The sequence below is a fragment of the Schistocerca piceifrons genome, chromosome 4 (genome assembly GCF_021461385.2).
Source record: "Schistocerca piceifrons isolate TAMUIC-IGC-003096 chromosome 4, iqSchPice1.1, whole genome shotgun sequence".
NCBI lineage: Eukaryota > Metazoa > Arthropoda > Insecta > Orthoptera > Acrididae > Schistocerca > Schistocerca piceifrons.
In genome coordinates this window covers 571923006-571942057 of record NC_060141.1, presented here as the reverse complement: position 1 = coordinate 571942057, position 19052 = coordinate 571923006, and the positions used below count along the sequence as shown (strand labels likewise).

Below are 19052 nucleotides of genomic sequence, written 5' to 3'. Positions count from 1 at the left end.
GTGATAAATTTAATGGTCATACTACATTTACGCATGAGATTATTAACTGCAAGTCATTAGTTTTGAAATGGTTGAATTATAGGCATTTTCTTGAACCACCATCTTTAGTTGTGAACAAACGCAAATCTTACATTCTGTCCTCTCTCACTCGCCCATTGCATCCTGCGAAGTTTCAAATGAGAGCTGTCATCTCAGTACATTGTGCTCTTCATATCTGCTTTTTTGAGTACGTTCTGTGGTTTTGTCAGAACGTTATAACAGGTTGCTCACAGTTGCTCCATTCTTTACTTACAGCATTTGACAAACTGCGCAAAGGTGTCTGACAATGGCAGATAGCCAAGAGTTCTGCCTACGTTGGAGCAGTTATCATCAGAAACTGACTGAAGCTCTGCGCACACTTCTGGACCGAGAATTATTCGTTGATGTTACTCTTTCTTGTGAAGGCCAGTCAATCCGTGCCCATAGAGCTATTTTGTCTGCATGCTCGAACTATTTTCAGGTAAGTCATTCATTTTAATAGGTAATTTGCTACTTCTGCTTATTTCCAGTAATTACAATTTATAGTGATTTTAAATTTCTTAATTTTAAAATATGAATCTATTAATATTCAAAGAAAGATATTTTTGGTTTAATCATGTTATTATTATTATTATTAATTTGGCGGATGCGGCATTCAAATTCCTACAAGTGGCTGCCTTGCAGCTTCCAGACTAGGATTAGTAGTATTAAGTATTTAGCCATTTTGACTGAGAAATTTTTAATGTTGGGCAAAATGTGTGTAATGTAATGAATGAGAGCATAACAAGAGTGTAATGTTAGTCTTTTGAGACAAATAATAAATAAGTTAGTCAGTTTTCACTTTAAATACATTTGTCAATGAAATTGTGTATTTACACATTTTTATTGCATTTAATACTCACTGTTTTTGTTTGTCTTTAAGCCGGGCACAGACACAGTCTACTCAAATTAATGTGACCACCTCTCAAAGCACTCAATAATGACCTTTTGCAGGGTGGACGTGCAGAATAAGTCAATTAAGTTCTGGAAGCTACCAACAGGGATGTGTAGTCATGCTGACTCCAGTGCCATGACTAGTGTCACTAGGTTTCACGGTTAAGGATCCATGATGTGAACAACCTGATCTAGGTTGTCCCATAGATTTTTGATTGGGTTTACGTCTGGGGAGTCGATGACCGGGGGAAGTACAGTAAACTCATCCTAGTGTTCTTCAAACCATGCACATACACTGCAAGCTGTGTAACATGTAGCATTGTTACACTGGTAGATGCCACCATGCTGAGGAAAAACAAACTGCTTGTAAAAATATAACAATGAAAACAATCAATTTTGACAAAATAATTTAATTGGATGGATAAAAAATTTACTCACAAAGCAGCAGCAGAACACACACATAAAAGAAAGTTATAATTCAGCAAGCTTTCGGAGCCAGTGACTCCTTCTTTAGGATATGGATTGAAGGGGAAGGAAGGAGGTGAAGCCAAACAACTGTAGAGGTCTAGGAAAATGGGATGAGAAGGAAAGACTGATTGCAGGAGACTGCATTGGATGAGATTTGAAAAAAATGAGAGCTTAAAGGTGGAAGAAAGAATAATATGCAGGACAGAGATGAGTTAATAAGAGTGAAAAGCTAAGTGCATTGTACGTAACAGAGGTGGGAGGCGGCGGTGAAAAATAAACAGGTAAGACAATGAAAGATGTAAAAAACTAAAACAGAGTGAAGAAAACAGTAGTCACTGCGAGCAAATGCTGACACAGACAAAATTAATGTAAATTAAAGCCAGGTGGGTGGCGAGAACCAAGGACATGTTGTAGCGCTAGTTCCCACATGCGGAGTTCTGAGAAACTGGTGTCTGTTGGAAGACTTCAGATGGTGCGTGTGGTGAAACAGACACTGGGATCATGATTGTCATGTTGTAGAGAATGCTCTGCAACAAGATATTGCGCGTTGCCAGTATACATCCTCTGCCTCTGCCCATTCATCCTAATTGATAATCTGGTGGTAGTCATGCTGATATAAAAGACTGAACAGTGTTTACGTAACAGCTGGTATATGGCATACATCATTTCGCAGGTGGCTCTCCCTTGGATAATATATGTTTTGCTAGTTACTGGGCTGGAATAGGGGGTAGTAGGAGGTGTGTAGAGCAAGTCTTCCAGTGGGGAAGGTCTCAGGGGTAGGAGCCATAGAGTAAGGAGATGGGTGCAGAAGAGACTGGGAGGGGAATGAAATGCTGTTCTAGGTGTGGTGACCAAAACTTCAGACAGAATGATCCCAGCTCAGGGCATGATTTAGGAAGTCATGGCCTTGCCGAAGTAGCCGATTAATGCATTCCAGACCACACCAGTGGCGCGATCCGAAGTTGTTTTTTCGAGGGATCAGCAGTACCAGGATTGGATGTGATGATCTGGGAAATCTTCTTTTGAACTAGTCTGGTGGGGTAATTACATCCAGTGAAGGCTGAGGTGAGAATGGTTGTGTATTGCTGTAGAGAGTCTGAATCTGAACAAATATTTTTTCCTCAAACGCCGATACTGTATGGGAGGGAATGTTTGACACGGAAAGGATGGCAACTATCAAAATGAAGTACTGTTATTTGTTAGTAGGTTTAATGTGGACAGAATTGTGTAGCTGGCCTTTGGTAAGGACGAGATCAACATCAAGGAAAATGGCACAGGATTCGGAATAGGACCATGTGAAATTTAATTGGGAGAAGGTATTCAGAGATTCCGCGAATTTTAACAGGTCAGCCTCACCATGAGTCCATATGGTTAATATATCATCAACGTATTTAAACCAAACCAGGGGCTGAAGACTTACAGATCCCAGGAAAGCCCCTTCCAAGTGACCCATGAAAAGCTTGCATAGGAATGAGCCATCCTGTTTCCCATGACCATACTCATGATTTGTTTTTATGTATGCCCCTCAAAGGTGAAGTAGATGTTTGTACGTATAGAGTCGATTAAGGTGAGTGAAGTTTGCCATAAGTTTGGAATCAGGTGGACGCTGACTGAGGAAATGTTCAGCAGTAGACAGACCATGTTTGTGGGGGATGTTGGTATATAGAGAGGTGGCATCAGTGGTGACAAGGAAGGTGTGTGGTGGGAGTGGGGCAGGCACAGATTGGTATCTTTGATATAGGATGGAAGTTTTTGTATTGGGGTTGCAGGTGCTGATCAACTTAGGCAGATATACATTCGGTGGTTGCTTTGAAGCCAACAGCTAAAGGATGGCCAGGATGATTGGGTTTGTGGATCTTAGGAAAAGATAAAAGGTTGGTGTGCATGTTTGGGTGGGGTGAGTTTTATTGATTGAGGTGTAAGTCCTTGTGAGGGGCCTGAGGTGTTAAGGAGGACTGCTGGTCAGTTTGAACTATAGGGATGGGATCTTGATGTATGTAGAGTAGTCAAACAGCTGGTGTAGACTTTCAATAAAATACTCCTCTCGGTCAATTACCACAGTGGTAGATCCTTTGTCTGCTGGGAGAATAATGATGGAGTCATCAGCTTTTAGAGAATGTAGAGCCTGGAATTCTGCAGAGGACTGTTTAGGGTCTTGTTGTAGGGATCTGAGGAAGGGTTATGAAGCAATGCTGAGTGTGAGGATATCTTGGAAGGCCTGCAAGGGATGATTTTGAGAAAGTGGTGGTGGATCAAGTTGAGATCATGGACAGAATTGTTCAAGGCATTGTTCAGTGTCAGGTTTGCTGTTGAAAAGGTTTTGGAATAGGGTTCAAAAGTGATATTTCCAGTTGGTCCTTCACTAAAGTAGCCTAATCAGATGCAGGATAGGGCTGAAAGTGAGATCCTTAGATAATACAGATGATTTAGGAGGGGAGAATGCTTTAGACGAGAGGTTGAGGACATGTTCTGTTGTGATTGGTTCTTGTGATTATGAGTTATTCTTGTTCTGGGAGGTAGTGGTAAAAGCTGTGGAATTTTAATGAGGTTGGCCAAGCTCGGTTTGTAGGAGAGGAGTGGTGGTTGATGGTGTGGCTGGTTAGGGAGCTGCCGACGGACAGGAAGGGAAACACCACTGTTGAGGTAGTTTAGGAGAAGGTGGGATAGCTTGTTAAGGTGAAGTCTGAAATGTTGTTGCAGTTTGAAGTTGGCTAGGTGGATGATACCATCCAAGGAAACATGAGGGGCAGATAACTGCAGGATTTTGTAGAAAGAGAGAAGTCTGATGGACTGAAAATTGGATGAGTATGCATGTAGTTCACAGATTAGCCGGGTAAGAGCAAGAGATTGCTGTACTTGAAACTGTAGAAAAGCCTGGCGTATAGTAGTATTACATCCAGAAACAGGGGCTTTCAGTGTTATGCCTTTGGGAGGAACTCCAAAGGACAAGCAGGCTTCAAGAACCAGGATGTGGGACCTTAGTTTTGACAGTACAGAAGCACGTTTTCAAAAATAATGGATGTATTATGAGATGGGATTCATCATGGCAAGATAGGACAGTTTGGATTATTAGAAATCATGGAAATCGAGAAAAAGATGGGCAGAGGCTGGATAAAAGATAGAAAAACTAAAGAAAAGCAAGGAAAAATCAGAAAATTCATACGAAAATCATGATAACAGACAATGGTTGATAACAGGTAATGAATGGGCGACTATATGATATGAAAGAAAGGATTGGGGAAAAAAAATAGATTGGGAAAATTGTGAAAAGAGTTTACCACACATGCCATCTGGATTCTTCCCCCAGACACCAGTTTCTCAGAACTCCGCAAGTGGGAACTAGTACTACAACATATCCTTGGTTCTTGCCACCCACCTGGCCTTAATTTATGTTAATTTTGTCCGTCTCAGCATTTCTTCACAGAAAACTACTGTTTCCTTCACTCCGTTTTAGTTTTCTACATCTTCTGTGTCCTACATATTACCCTGTCTTCCACCCTTAAGCTCTCAGGTTTTCAAAACTCATCCGATGCAGTCCCCAACAATCAGTCTTTTCTTCTCATCCCATCTGGTAAGTCTCCCCTGACCCATTTTTCTGGATGGCTTTCCCGAAATCTACCTCTTTTTCCTAGGCCTCTCCAGTTCTTTCCTTCGCCTTTCTTCCTTCACCTTCAATGCATCTACCTGAAGAAGAAGCCACTGGCTCTGAAAGCCACCCTAATTATAATATTCTTTTATGTGTGTGTTCTGGCATCACTTGGTGAGTAGATTTTTTATCTATCCAATTAAATTAAACTGCATGTAGAGGTGGACATGTCCCCAAGGATATATGCATACTTGCATTGATCCACTGTGGCTTCCACAATGATGATACACTCAGGGAATGCTATGAAAACATAGCCCAGACCATACAGCTCCATCCTCTGCCCTGGACCCTTCCAATGATCCAACGGCCATTTCTCTGATACAGCATAAAATGAAGTTCATCTGAAAAGGCCACCTGTGGCCTCTCAGTGTATATCCAGTTGTGGTATCGGCATGCAAATTCAGCCTTTGTTGCCAATGAGCAGCAGTCAGTATGGGTGCATGAACCAGTTGCTTGCTGCAGAGGCCCATTTGGAACAACATTCTCTGAACGGTCATTTAGGAGACATCGTTGGTAAAACCTTGGTTCATCTGGATGGTCAGTTGCTCAACAATTGCATGTCTATTTGCCTATACACATCTCCATGGCCAAAGCATCATTCACCCCTGTCGTCTATGGGCCCATAGTGCCCCACAGTTGCCTCACGTAGGTTTTGGGTGGCGCCATTTTGTCATACTTGATATATTTCAAACATGTAGCACACGAAGACTTTATGAACTTAGTTGTTTCAGAAATGCTTCCATCCTTGGCCTGAAAGCCAATGATCATGCGCTTTTAGACATCAGTCAAAATTGCTCTGTTTCTGTGTTTCAAGAAAGACTGCATGGTTTTCCTTATCCCCTCAGCATGCTTTGTATACCCTCCACTGCTAGTGTTGCCACATCTGCAAGTGGTTATTGCAGACTGCTGTCAAACATAGGCACTGGTGACATTAATGTAACTGGACCACATATGTATCCAGTTATAGGTTATTCCTTGTTCTTAAGCCTGCTCCTGTTCATATATATGCCTGCTGAAGATGCCAGGAATACAATTAGGAAAAATTTACAGTAACATTCCTTGTTGCCAACAGTGTTATTCCATCACACCAATAGCTGTACATAAGAAAATCTTCTTCTTTCATTGTCATTAGACTTTAGGATTGTTGAATTTGAAAATTATGTTTGAATTTATCCCAGCAGTATAGAGACAATTGTAGAAAAGTTCAAGTAGGCACTGTTCATCGTTTGGTGGTGGTGTGTGTCAGTGCTTTCGAAACTTTTAGATGCTGGAACACACAAACGCACGCGTGCGCGCGCGCGCACACACACACACACACACACACACACACACACACACACACACACACATGTACTATTTTAATTCTCTGGTTCTTACTAACTGAGTTAAAAAAAAAAAATCCTTGGGAGGTGCCGGAATTCTGTTCCGGCTAAAATTAAGTCCAGGTGTGTGTGTTTCCAGTAGAAAAACCATAGCATTTTTTCTTTTAATGACAGGTGAGACCATTTTTTAATTGATCTTGCTAATCTTTGTACAATTTTATCAGGCTTGTTATAGTTTAGATAGAACCCTGACATCTGTTTGCCATAATAGACTTTAAAGTTCAGGCAGAGTATAACAAGTTTTATGATCACTAAGGAATAGGTCTTTAGCCTGCATTACCATAGCCCCCTTACAATGCAGGAAATGCACTGTTGATGCAAGATTTGAAAAAGCCCCATTCATGTGGAGTATCAGCCTGTCAAATGCCATGCTTGAGGATTCAGGGCAGCAGTTTCTGCAGTCCAGTGGTGCAAAAGAGGACAGCCCAAGGTCAGTGTGTGCAACATCTTGGTGGATGATCTTTGCTGAAGATTCTCAGGCATTCCCATGCTAATGGTCCCAAGACACCAGTAGTCTCATTGAAGACAATGTACTGATTCCATGCAGAAAGGTATGATACCAGCCCAAGGTCAGTGTGTGCGACATCTTGGTGAATGATCTTTGCTGAAGATTCTCAGACATTCCCATGCTAGTGGTCCCAAGACACCAGTAGTCTCCTTCAAGACAGTATACTGATTCCATGCAGAAAGATATAATACCAATAATTTCCCTTCACTGGCTACATGATACGAAGAAAGTAGACTCAAAAAGATTGTGAGAAATATTTCTCTAACCAGCTACTTTGTTCCCTACCTGATGGTGAGTCCTTCGTGATCACAAAACTGATTCTTTTGTCAAACATATTTGAGTATAAATTTGAAATAACATTAATTAGTAGAAGGTGAAATGGTTCTGTCGTAATTAAAATGACATTGCCTATTAGATTGCCTAACTTGTACCTGTACATGGTCCAGGGTGTAATTTTGTATTGCGACTTCACAAACAAACAACTGTGTGCAAACCTGGAGTTACAGGGATGTCCATTTTACATCCTGTATCCAGTCGAGGCCAAAAAGATAAGAGTGTATACTGATGCTTTTATTTTGGCTTCCCAGGGGAGTGTATAACCTGAAAATGTAAAAGTAATAGTGAGTTGCTGTGATAAAAAGCTGTAATTCCCACCTTCCCTTCCACCCCCAACCTGCAGTTAAGTGTTTTAAATGGTAGTTTTTGGGCACAAATGACCCCAGCTGAGGACAGTGTGGGCAGCCACTGTATGAGAAGAGTGCAGAGGGCAACAGTCCCCTCAGTGTTGAGAGATGCTCCATTTTGAAGAAGGAAGGAAGGAAAGAATGAAAGGCAAAACAGTATGAAATCTTTGACCATCTTTTTTGCTTTGAATCGGAGAAGAAATTTGAATGCTTCATCCAGTTCTAATTGAGTGAAAATCTACATGACCACTAAGTTCCTGTTTACAGTAAGGGTGAAGGAAGACTCCCACAATTCCAGGCCCTGATGACAGTTCGAATAAATCTCTTTGTGAGGGGAATAGGATCACCTGATCACCTTGTTTCCACTACATCTGCAATGGGGACCTGAGTTCTTCACATGCAGCCATAAAATATTCATACTCATGCCCCAGAAAAGGGCTACCTTCCTCTAGACCCACTTGTTAGGCTGGCTCATTCGTGCAGCCTGCTGCCAGCCAGTGGATGAAGGAGACACAATCTGTGGCAACAGAATGGTCTGCTCATCCTCCCAACCAGAAGGAAAATAAAAGAAGAAAGGAGACAGGAAAAAGTCAAATGTGATACGTGTTGCTTTTCAGGAAACATACCCCTGCTTTGCCTGCTTCAAAAACAGAGTTGGTTCCAAAAGAGTATCAGCTGCTGTCTGTACACTGGTACGTAGACATTTGTGGTGAACAAGTACCACCCACTACAGCATTAGAGGGTGAGTAACACTGGGCAACTGTGGATTTTACCCTGTAATATTCCTTTACTGATAGGGAGCTAACAGTGACAGCTAATTAAACTGATCTTACAGATCAGGCTTTTATGGCCAGTACTTGCATCCTTGGTTTTTTTATTTTATAGGCATTAGGTCATGGTCCATGGGATATTTATTTGCATAATGATTTGTCTTCCAATACTGGAAGAGGCTATAATGCATGGTTGCCATCTATAATGGATTGTCTGTAATTATTATGGATTTATCACCTTAATTATGGCTTTATGGCAAGTTACTAAAAAATTATGCAAACAGACATTTTACAATCTGATGTTTTAAAAATATGGAAAATGTGCTGTTTATAAAATCTACTCACCAGGTGGCGGCAGACCACACACATAAAAGAAGGTTGTAATTGGGCAAACTTTCAGAGCCAGTGGCTCCTTCTTCAGGCAGAAGGGATGAAGGAGAAGGAAGATGGTTGAAGGAAAAGGACTGTAGAGGTCTAGTGAAAGGCATAGATTTCAGGAAAGTCAGCCAGAACCACAGAGACTAGGCATAGATTTCAGGAAAGTCAGCCAGAACCACAGAGACTTACCGCACAGGATGAGGAGGAAAGAGTGATTGTTGGCACAATAGACAGATTTACTTCGTACTCATGAAGGAAATCATTACAATCTATAAAACATTTAATTTAATTGGATACATAAAAAATTACTCACCAAGCAGCGGCAGAAAACACCCATAAAAGACGGTCGTAATTAGGCAAGGTTTCAAAGCCAGTGGCTCCTCCTTCTGGCAGAAAGGTTGAAGGGGAAGGAAGAGGGATGAAGGAAAAGGACTGAAGAGGTCTAGGAAAATGGGTATATTTCAGGAAAGTCATCCTGAACTGCCAGTCAGGGGAGACTTACCGCACAGGATGAGAAGGAAAGATTGATTGTTGGCAGTCCCCAAAAATCAGTTTTTCCTTCTTATCCCGTGCAGTAAGTGTCCCCTGACCCGCAGTTCTGGGTGACTTTCCCAAAATCTACCCCTATTCCTATACCTCTCCAGTCCTTTTCCTTCATCCATCTTCCTTCCCCTTCAACCCTTCTGCCTGAAGAAGGAGCCACTGCCTCCAAAAGCTTGCGTAATTACAACCTTCTTTTATGGGTGTGTTCTGTCACCGTATGCTGAGTAGATTTTTTTACCTCTCCAATTAAATTTAATGTTTTATAGATTGTAATGAATAATGGAATGTAGTCAAATTAAATTGGGTGATGCTGAGGGAATTAGATTAGGAAATGAGACACTTCAAGTAATAAAGGAGTTTTGCTATTTAGGGAGTAAAATAACTGATGATGGTCAATGTAGAGAGGATATAAAATGTAGACTGGCAATGGCAAGGAACGGCTGAAAGCAAGGGGAAACTACAGCCGTAATTTTTCCGGAGGGCATGCAGCTTTACTGAATGATTAAATGATGAGGGCGTCCTCTTGGGTAAAATATTCCGGAGGTAAAATAGTCCCCCATTCGGATCTCCGGGCAGGGACTACTCAGGAGGATGTCGTTATCAGGAGAAAGAAAACTGGCGTTCTACGGATCGGAGCGTGGAATGTCAGATCCCTTAATCGGGCAGGTAGGTTAGAAAATTTAAAAAGGGAAATGGATAGGTTGAAGTTAGATATAGTGGGAATTAGTGAAGTTCGGTTGCAGGAGGAACAAGACTTCTGGTCAGGTGACTACAGGGTTATAAAAACAAAATCAAATAGGGGTAATGCAGGAGTAGGTTTAATAATGAATAGGAAAATAGGAATGCGGGTAAGCTACTACAAACAGCATAGTGAACGCATTATTGTGGCCAAGATAGATACGAACCCTACACCTACTACAGTAGTACATGTTTATATGCCAACTAGCTCTGCAGATGACGAAGAAATTGAAGAAATGTATGATGAAATAAAAGAAATTATTCAGATAGTTAAGGGAGACGAAAATTTAATAGTCATGGGTGACTGGAATTCGAGTGTAGGAAAAGGGAGAGAAGGAAACATAGTCGGTGAATATGGATTGGGGCTAAGAAATGAAAGAGGAAGGCGCCTGGTAGAATTTTGCACAGAGCACAACATAATCATAGCTAACACTTGGTTTAAGAATCATGAAAGAAGGTTGTATACATGGAAGAACCCTGGAGATACTAAAAGGTATCAGATAGATTATATAATGGTAAGACAGAGACTTAGGAACCAGGTTTTAAATTGTAAGACATTTCCAGGGGCAGATGTGGACTCTGACCACAATCTACTGGTTATGACATGTAGATTAAAACTGAAGAAACTGCAAAAAGGTGGGAATTTAAGGAGATGGGACCTGGATAAACTGAAAGAACCAGAGGTTGTACAGAGTTTCAGGGAGAGCATAAGGGAGCAATTGACAGGAATGGGGGAAAGAAATACGGTAGAAGAAGAATGGGTAGCTTTGAGGGATGAAGTAGTGAAGGCAGCAGAGGATCAAGTAGGTAAAAAGACGAGGGCTGGTAGAAATCCTTGGGTAACAGAAGAAATATTGAATTTAATTGATGAAAGGAGAAAATATAAAAATTCAGTAAATGAAGCAGGCAAAAAGGAATACAAACGTCTCAAAAATGAGATCGACAGGAAGTGCAAAATGGCTAAGCAGGGATGGCTAGAGGACAAATGTAAGGATGTAGAGGCTTATCTCACTAGGGGTAAGATAGATACTGCCTACAGGAAAATTAAAGAGACCTTTGGAGATAAGAGAACTACTTGTATGAATATCAAGAGCTCAGAAGGAAACCCAGTTCTAAGCGAAGAAGGGAAAGCAGAAAGGTCGAAGGAGTATATAGAGGGTCTATACAAGGGCGATGTGCTTGAGGACAACATTATGGAAATGGAAGAGGATGTAGATGAAGATGAAATGGGAGATACGATACTGTGTGAAGAGTTTGACAGAGCACTGAAAGACCTGAGTCGAAACAAGGCCCCTGGAGTAGACAACATTCCATTGGAACTACTGACGGCCTTGGGAGAGCCAGTCCTGACAAAACTCTACCATCTGGTGAGCAAGATGTATGAAACAGGCGAAATACCCTCAGACTTCAAGAAGAATATAATAATTCTAATCCCAAAGAAAGCAGGTGTTGACAGATGTGAAAATTACCGAACTATCAGTTTAATAAGTCACAGCTGCAAAATACTAACACGAATTCTTTACAGACGAATGGAAAAACTAGTAGAAGCCAACCTTGGGGAAGATCAGTTTGGATTCCGTAGAAACACTGGAACACGTGAGGCAATACTGACCTTACGACTTATCTTAGAAGAAAGATTAAGGAAAGGCAAACCTACGTTTCTAGCATTTGTAGACTTAGAGAAACCTTTTGACAATGTTGACTGAAATACTCTCTTTCAAATTCTAAAGGTGGCAGGGGTAAAATACAGGGAGCGAAAGGCTATTTACAATTTGTACAGAAGCCAGATGGCAGTTATAAGAGTCGAGGGACATGAAAGGTAAGCAGTGGTTGGGAAGGGAGTAAGACAGGGTTGTAGCCTCTCCCCGATGTTGTTCAATCTGTATATTGAGCAAGCAGTAAAGGAAACAAAAGAAAAATTTGGAGTAGGTATTAAAATCCATGGAGAAGAAATAAAAACTTTGAGGTTCGCCGATGACATTGTAATTCTGTCAAGAGACAGCAAAGGACTTGGAAGAGCAGTTGAATGGAATGGACAGTGTCTTGAAAGGAGGATATAAGATGAACATCAACAAAAGCAAAACGAGGATAATGGAATGTAGTCGAATTAAGTCGGGTGATGCTGAGGGAATTAGATTAGGAAATGAGACACTTAAAGTAGTAAAGGAGTTTTGCTACTTGGGGAGCAAAATAACTGATGATGGTCGAAGTAGAGAGGATATAAAATGTAGACTGGCAATGGCAAGGAAAGCTTTTCTGAAGAAGAGTAATTTGTTAACATCGAGTATAGATTTAAGTGTCAGGAAGTCATTTCTGAAAGTATTTGTATGGAGTGTAGCCATGTATGTAAGTGAAACATGGACGATAAATAGTTTGGACAAGAAGAGAATAGAAGCATTCGAAATGTGGTGCTACAGAAGAATGCTGAAGATTAGATGGGTAGATCTCATAACTAATGAGGAAGTATTGAACAGGATTGGGGAGAAGAGAAGTTTGTGGCACAACTTGACCAGAAGACGGGATCGGTTGGTAGGACATGTTCTGAGGCATCAAGGGATCATCAATTTAGTATTGGAGGGCAGTGTGGAGGGTAAAAATCGTAGAGGGAGACCAAGAGATGAATACACTAAGCAGATTCAGAAGGGTCTAGATTGCAGTAGGTACTGGGAGATGAAGAAGCTTGCACAGGATAGAGTAGCATGGAGAGCTGCATCAAACCAGTCTCAGGACTGAAGACCACAACAACAACAACAACAATGATTTCCTTCATGAGTATGAAGTAAATCTGTCTATGGATTATTTTGCTACCGCGGCCTACTAAGAAAAATTCTGACAACTGCTTCCAAACCAAGTGACAGAAAGTGTCTGAAATGTAGAGTTTAAAAACTTAAATCACACTTCCAATTTTTAAAATTTTGTGTGGGAGCCCCCTTGGACACCCCTCTCCACCCCTACCATGTTTGCCATGTGATTACTGAAAGCCACTTGTCAAGGTCAGTAGTTATGATAATGACACAGGAAGGAGTTAAACTTTCAAACAAGCTTAATGAGCCGATCTGTTTACAAGTATCCAGTCAGTTTGTGACGTTACTAGACTGCAGCCTAAGATCGTAGAGTCGCACTGATGTGTGTTATGGAACATGTAGTGTGAAAAGGTTGGTACTGTTTGCATTATTTAGCACTAAGGCTCACAACTTGTCTATTTTGAATTCTTCTTCTTTCTGCTAAAATTGTTTTTGCTCTTCTGAATTTCTATGGCCTCTGTTTACATCCTAGCATAGTAATCGTTGGATCTTGATAAAACCGTAATATTGGAGGAAATAATTTGGTGGTTTCTGGGCTCTCGTGCATAAACTGCTACTGTCACTCTACCCATATTGGCTGGAATATCAACGTAAGATGTTGATATTGAATCTGGAATTTGTTTTTCACTTAAACCAGTTGCAGATGGATTACACATGGAACCAGCAAAGATAATGCTTAAGAGTAAACTACCTAGCAGTAACTTAACAAAAGTCGAGATGAAAACTTTACGAAATTTAAATTTTGGGAAAGACATTCATTCTTCCAGCAGAGAATGGCAGTGCTACAGTGGAAATGGAGAAAAAAAAACTACCACAATAAAATTTGGTTCATTAGAACCAGGAAGATTAGAGCTCAAGAAAGATCCCACAACTTCTGTCTAAAGATAACGAATAAGCTAATAAAAGCCTCTTTGATTTCTATCATTGACAAAAAGGAACTCATCAAACCAGCAGCGTTACTACTGAGATTGTATGCTTCACCAGAAATTCAAACCTGTATGCTGTTTAAATCAAATGTTAGCACTATTAATCGTCCATCCTATAGGATTGCGAAACACTGCTCTTACCTACAGCCATTCGTATGAAAAACAAATACTTATATTAAAGGTTATGGCCATTTTGTGAAAAATTAAAATTCTTAATGTGCGCAAGTGATATGGTAAGTTTTGATGTTTTATCACTATTCACCACAGTTCCTCCTAATGAGGTGATGTCACAGTTGAGAAGTATCTTCACAAAGGATCTCTTTAAACATTATCTCTCATCACATTACTTTCAGTGGGACAACAAATTCAGTATGCAAAAAAGTGGTTCAAATGGCTCTGAGCACTATGGGACTTAACTTCTGAAGTCATCAGTCCCCTAGAACTTAGAACTACTTAAAACTAACTAACCTAAGGACATCACACACATCCATGCCCGAGTCAGGATTCGAACCTGCGACTGTAGCGGTCGCACGGTTCCAGGCTGAAGTGCCTAGAACCGCTCGGCCACAGCGGCTGGCTCAGTGTGCACACTGATTGGCTTGGCTATGGTGATCGCACTCAGTGCAGTTGTTGCAAATTTTATATGGAAAAATTTGATGAAGCAACCTTTCAGACAATGAAGAAGAAACCCTTATGTTGGTGTCGATATATTAATGATATTTTTATTGTATGACCTCATGGAGAAAAGTAAGTTGCAGATTTACAAAATTTCCTGGGTGATATTAATTCTAATGTCAAGTTGACTGTGGAAAAATAGAAAAAAATCAGATTCATTTTTAGTTGTACAGTTACTTTGAAAACCCAACAGAGCTTTATGGCATGAAGTCTGTGGAGTATGGAATGCCCATTTTCATGGGCAGATAATTTCACGTAACTTCCAATCACCTTCCTAAGTAGAAAAGGGAACTGATTCGAACATTTGTGTACCATGCTAAAATGATCAGTGAATTAAAGTACTTGTAGGATGAGCTCCATCACTTATAAGAACTGCTTTCGCAAAAAATGGCTTTCCATAACAAAGAGATAAAAATAGTGCACTAAACTCAAAAAAGTCTGGAGCTTCTAGTGAAAAAGAACCAACTGAACATAGAGTTTTTCTCTCGTTCATAAAAACATTCACAGTTCATTTCAGCAGAGTATTCAGAAGACATGGTATTCATTTTGTGTCCAAACCAACAAGAAAGGTAAACAAATATTTGAACACTGCAACGGACTTACACTTGCCACTTGCCATGGCTGGAATACATAAAATCCTTACACTTGCCACTTGCCATGGCTGGAATACATAAAATCCCTTGCACATGCTGTCAAGTGTGTACAGAAATTGCAGGAAGCAGCACAAGAGCAATTGCCTGATAAGCACATTGATAAATCAACAGTAGCAGATCATGCACAGGAACCAGGGAACCACCAAATTCATTTCTCCATTACCACAGTGCTACCAAGATCAAATTATTATGCCATGATGGACAGAGAGGCCATAGCAGTTCAAAAGCACAAAAACAACTTTAACAGGAAAGAAGAAAGACTGAAATTACACAAGTTAGTGGCCTTAGTGCCAAACAAAGCAAAAAGCACCAACTCTGCCACATTACAATCTCCATAACATGTTGGTGCGGTTCTGCAGTCTTGGGCAATCATCTGATCTCACGAACTGCCTGTTGGGAGGGGGGTTACATATAAACAAGTCAGCTTACCAAGCATATTTGAGATTGTAACTGCTGATGATGCCTCCAGCATTGGAATATGGAATGTTAGGCAGAGAAATGTGCCTTAGGCAACAGACTAATGCCCATAAAACAAAAAATAAATTGATCTGTCAGCTTTCTTGTTCTCTCCTAATGAGTAATTCCAGGCCCTCAAACCATTGTGGAGTGATGTTAGAACATCAGACTGAGACACAGTAATGAAACAAGTTATAACACCGATCTTGAGCTATGTTTGTTGAACAGCAACATCACATTCTTGTGATCTTTAATTGCTTCTACTGTGAGGGTGAGTTCCCAACCCAGGAAAGGGAAAGCGCTATTGTCTGTCTTGAAACCAGGTAAAAACCCATATAAGATTGACAGATGTACACCATCGGCCTCATAAATGTTCTTTGTAAGTTATTCGAAAAATAGTGAACTAGTAGCTGTGTTGGTATCTTGTCCAACATTTTTTTTTTTTTTTTTTTTTTTTTTTTTTTTTTTTTTTTGTCACTCCAAATTTTGGAGGATTTGTCCCCAACTGACCACTTAATTCACCTGGAGCCCTATAAGTTTGGCTTTTTCCAGTTGCCAACATCTCATTGATGTCTTCTTTGACTTAAGAGAAGCCAATGACACCACATGGCACTACCACAGCCTTACCATACTGTACAAGCTGTACAACAAGGGGGGGGGCTTAGCCCCCCCCCTCCCCCCCCCCCTCTCTCTCTCTCTCTCTCTCTCTCTCTCTCTCTCTCTCTCTCTCTCTCTCTCTCGGTGTGTGTGTTGTGTGTGTGTCTCTAGCTGTTCACTAGTTGTTTTGTGTTAGAGTTGTCATGTTACAAGTACCCTCCGTACACTGTAAAATAGTCCCACATGCACCAACACTGAGTGATATTCTTTTTCTGACAACAATCAACAGGTTCACCCCCCTCAAGTGGGCTTGCATCTCTCTTGTGAGTATGTACTTGGCCACCACAGGCCCCATCCCTTGCAGCGCTACTTCCCTTTTGGTGCTGCCAGTCTATCCTTTTACTATTGTTTTTTCCTCCATGCCTTTCTGTTGGATGGTTTTCTTGGTACCAGTTGTGTTTGGATCTGGTTTGTGGTTTTGCACCCTTGTTTTCTTCACTTCTACAACTTTTCATTCTTAACTGTATAGTACCCTTGTTGGGTTAGACTTGAAACTCCTTTTCCAGTTTTCACAGAAGTGTGGATCATGCAGGGAAGGTCACCAGCATAGCCACTAGTAAAGTGATCATTCAGTGGAATTGTAAAGGGTACTACTGTCACCTGTCAGAACTAAAAACCTTATTTCTTCTTCTCCTGGAGTTTGCATTATTCTCCAAGAACAGCATTTCACTGATGATCATTCTCCAGCATTCTGTGGTTATCGTGTGTTCTGTTGGAACTGTGGGTTCCAAGAGGGCATCTTGAAGTGTCTGTAGTTTGGTTTGCCCAGATGTCATTGGTGAATGAATTCCCTTTGTAGGTCATTGGAGGCAATAGTGGTGCAGGTGTAAACAACCTCATTGCAAGTGTTTACCTACCATCCCAACTGTTTACCAAGCCACTTACTTATGTCGAATTGACGTCATTAATCCAACAACTTTCCCCCTTTTCTCCTGCTTGGGATGTCAGTGTACACAGTCCTCTGTGGGGGAGTACAGCTGGTGACATGGTGCACCAAAGACATTGCAATAGCTGTTCAGGATCACTTATTAGTCATGCAACAGTTCAAAGGACATCCTTCGCAGATCAATCATATCACTTTTAAGTGACGTGGTGCTTAGGCTTGTATTTAATTAAAAGCCATAAGAAGGAATGCTGGGAGGACAATGTCTCCTCTCTGGGGACATATGCCTCCTCATCTCAGGTGTGGGCCAAGCCCCTTGGTCTTATGGGCCACCAGTGTTCAACAGCTGTCCCAGGTCTTGTCCTACAGCGTGGTATTCATACCAGTTCATCGGTTCTTGCGGACCACTTTGCAACAGCATCAGTGTGCTCTTCCTTTCCAATGACCTTTCTACTACTGAAGCAACAAGTTGAAAACATCCGCTTATGTTTCACTCCTCATCAGGCTGAATCCTATAATGAACGCTTCACTGACTGAAACTACTTCAGTCCATGACTCAGTTCACAGTCAGATGATCCAACACCTGCATGTTCGTCAAAGGCAACATCTCCTCAGGCTCCTCAACTGCCTTTGGTTCCAAGGTACCTTACCCTCGCAATGGCGAGATAGTAATCCTTAAGCCAGGCAAGAACCCAGCATCACTCAACAGTTGCCAGAAAATTAGCCTGACCAAAATACTCTGTAAGCTGCTTAAAAGGATTTCTGGGTAGTTGAAACTCGGGGCCCTTTTGTCCCCTTATCAGTGTAGTTTCGTGGAGGATGAACCACATCTGACCATCTGCTTCAATTAAAGCAGCAATTCAATAGGCTTTTTCTTAATGCCAACACCCTGTCACAGTGTTCTTTAATCTGCATAACGTGTACACCACCACTTGGCATTTTCACTTTATTCACCCTCTGTGACTAGGGCTTTTGTGGCCTCCTGCTAATCTTTATTCATCAGTTTTTATCACACCAGTTTTCCAAGGTAGACGGTTCTTCGCTTGACTCCCCATGGGTCCAAGAGAATTGCGCCCCACAGGACTCTGTGTTGAGTGTCAACCTTTTCCGTATTGCCATTAATAGGTTTGTGTCATCTGCTGGATGAAGCGTTGTATGTTGACAGCTTTTACATTTGATACAGCTTCCCTTGATATGCTCTGTTGAATGCGAGTTCCAAGGAGCCATCCAGTGGACCTCTGCATGGGCTCTCTCCCATGGTTTCAAATTCTCTCCTACAAAAATGCGGGTCATGCATCTTTGCAATTGTACCACCGTCCATGCTGACCTGGAATTCTATTTAGATACCCAGCACCTGGACTTTCTTAGCACAGTCCCATTTGGCTGCCCCATATTCATCACTTGAAGACTAGCTGCATGTGAAGCTTAACGCTCTCTGCTTCCTTGCCCATGCATCTTTGGCTGAAGATTGTGGTGCTGTTATCCGTATTTGCTGGAACCTGGGAACCTGGTTTCATCTTGACAAGACTATGGTTGGAAGTTTATGGCTCGGCACCTCCTTCAGCTTTAAAAAACTGTTAGATCCAATCCACCATCGTGGTGTGCGTCTGGCCATTGGTGCCTTCAGACTAATTCCACAGACAGTCTCGCTAATGAAGTGGAGATCTTCCCCCTTCAGATTCAATGGTACCAGCTATTGGTCTCCTATGTGATTATCAGTCGACAATTCCCTGAGCATCCCATTCATCCCTGCCTTCATACACACGAGGAGTGTTGTCATCCTGATAATCTCCCTTGGGTCGGACTACCAGTTGGAATGCGTCTTGCTTCCCTCTGCCAAAGTCTCCATCTCCCCTTCCCTAGTAGGCTGATGGTAATTTGGTCCTTCTATCGCCCACCAGACTCATCTCCTGATGTAACCAAAAACTTCA

The 19052-nt window shown here is 41.4% G+C and overlaps 1 protein-coding gene across 1 annotated transcript in view; it reads left to right on the top strand.

Annotated features, from left to right (window-relative positions):
* LOC124796139 (broad-complex core protein isoforms 1/2/3/4/5-like) overlaps positions 1–19052 on the top strand; it is an 85970-nt gene that overhangs the window by 20933 nt on the left and 45985 nt on the right. The window contains exon 2 of the mRNA XM_047260231.1: positions 295–499. Coding sequence (XP_047116187.1) covers positions 326–499 — 174 coding nt within the window. The 5' untranslated portion in view covers positions 295–325. The remainder of the gene's footprint in view (positions 1–294; positions 500–19052) is intronic.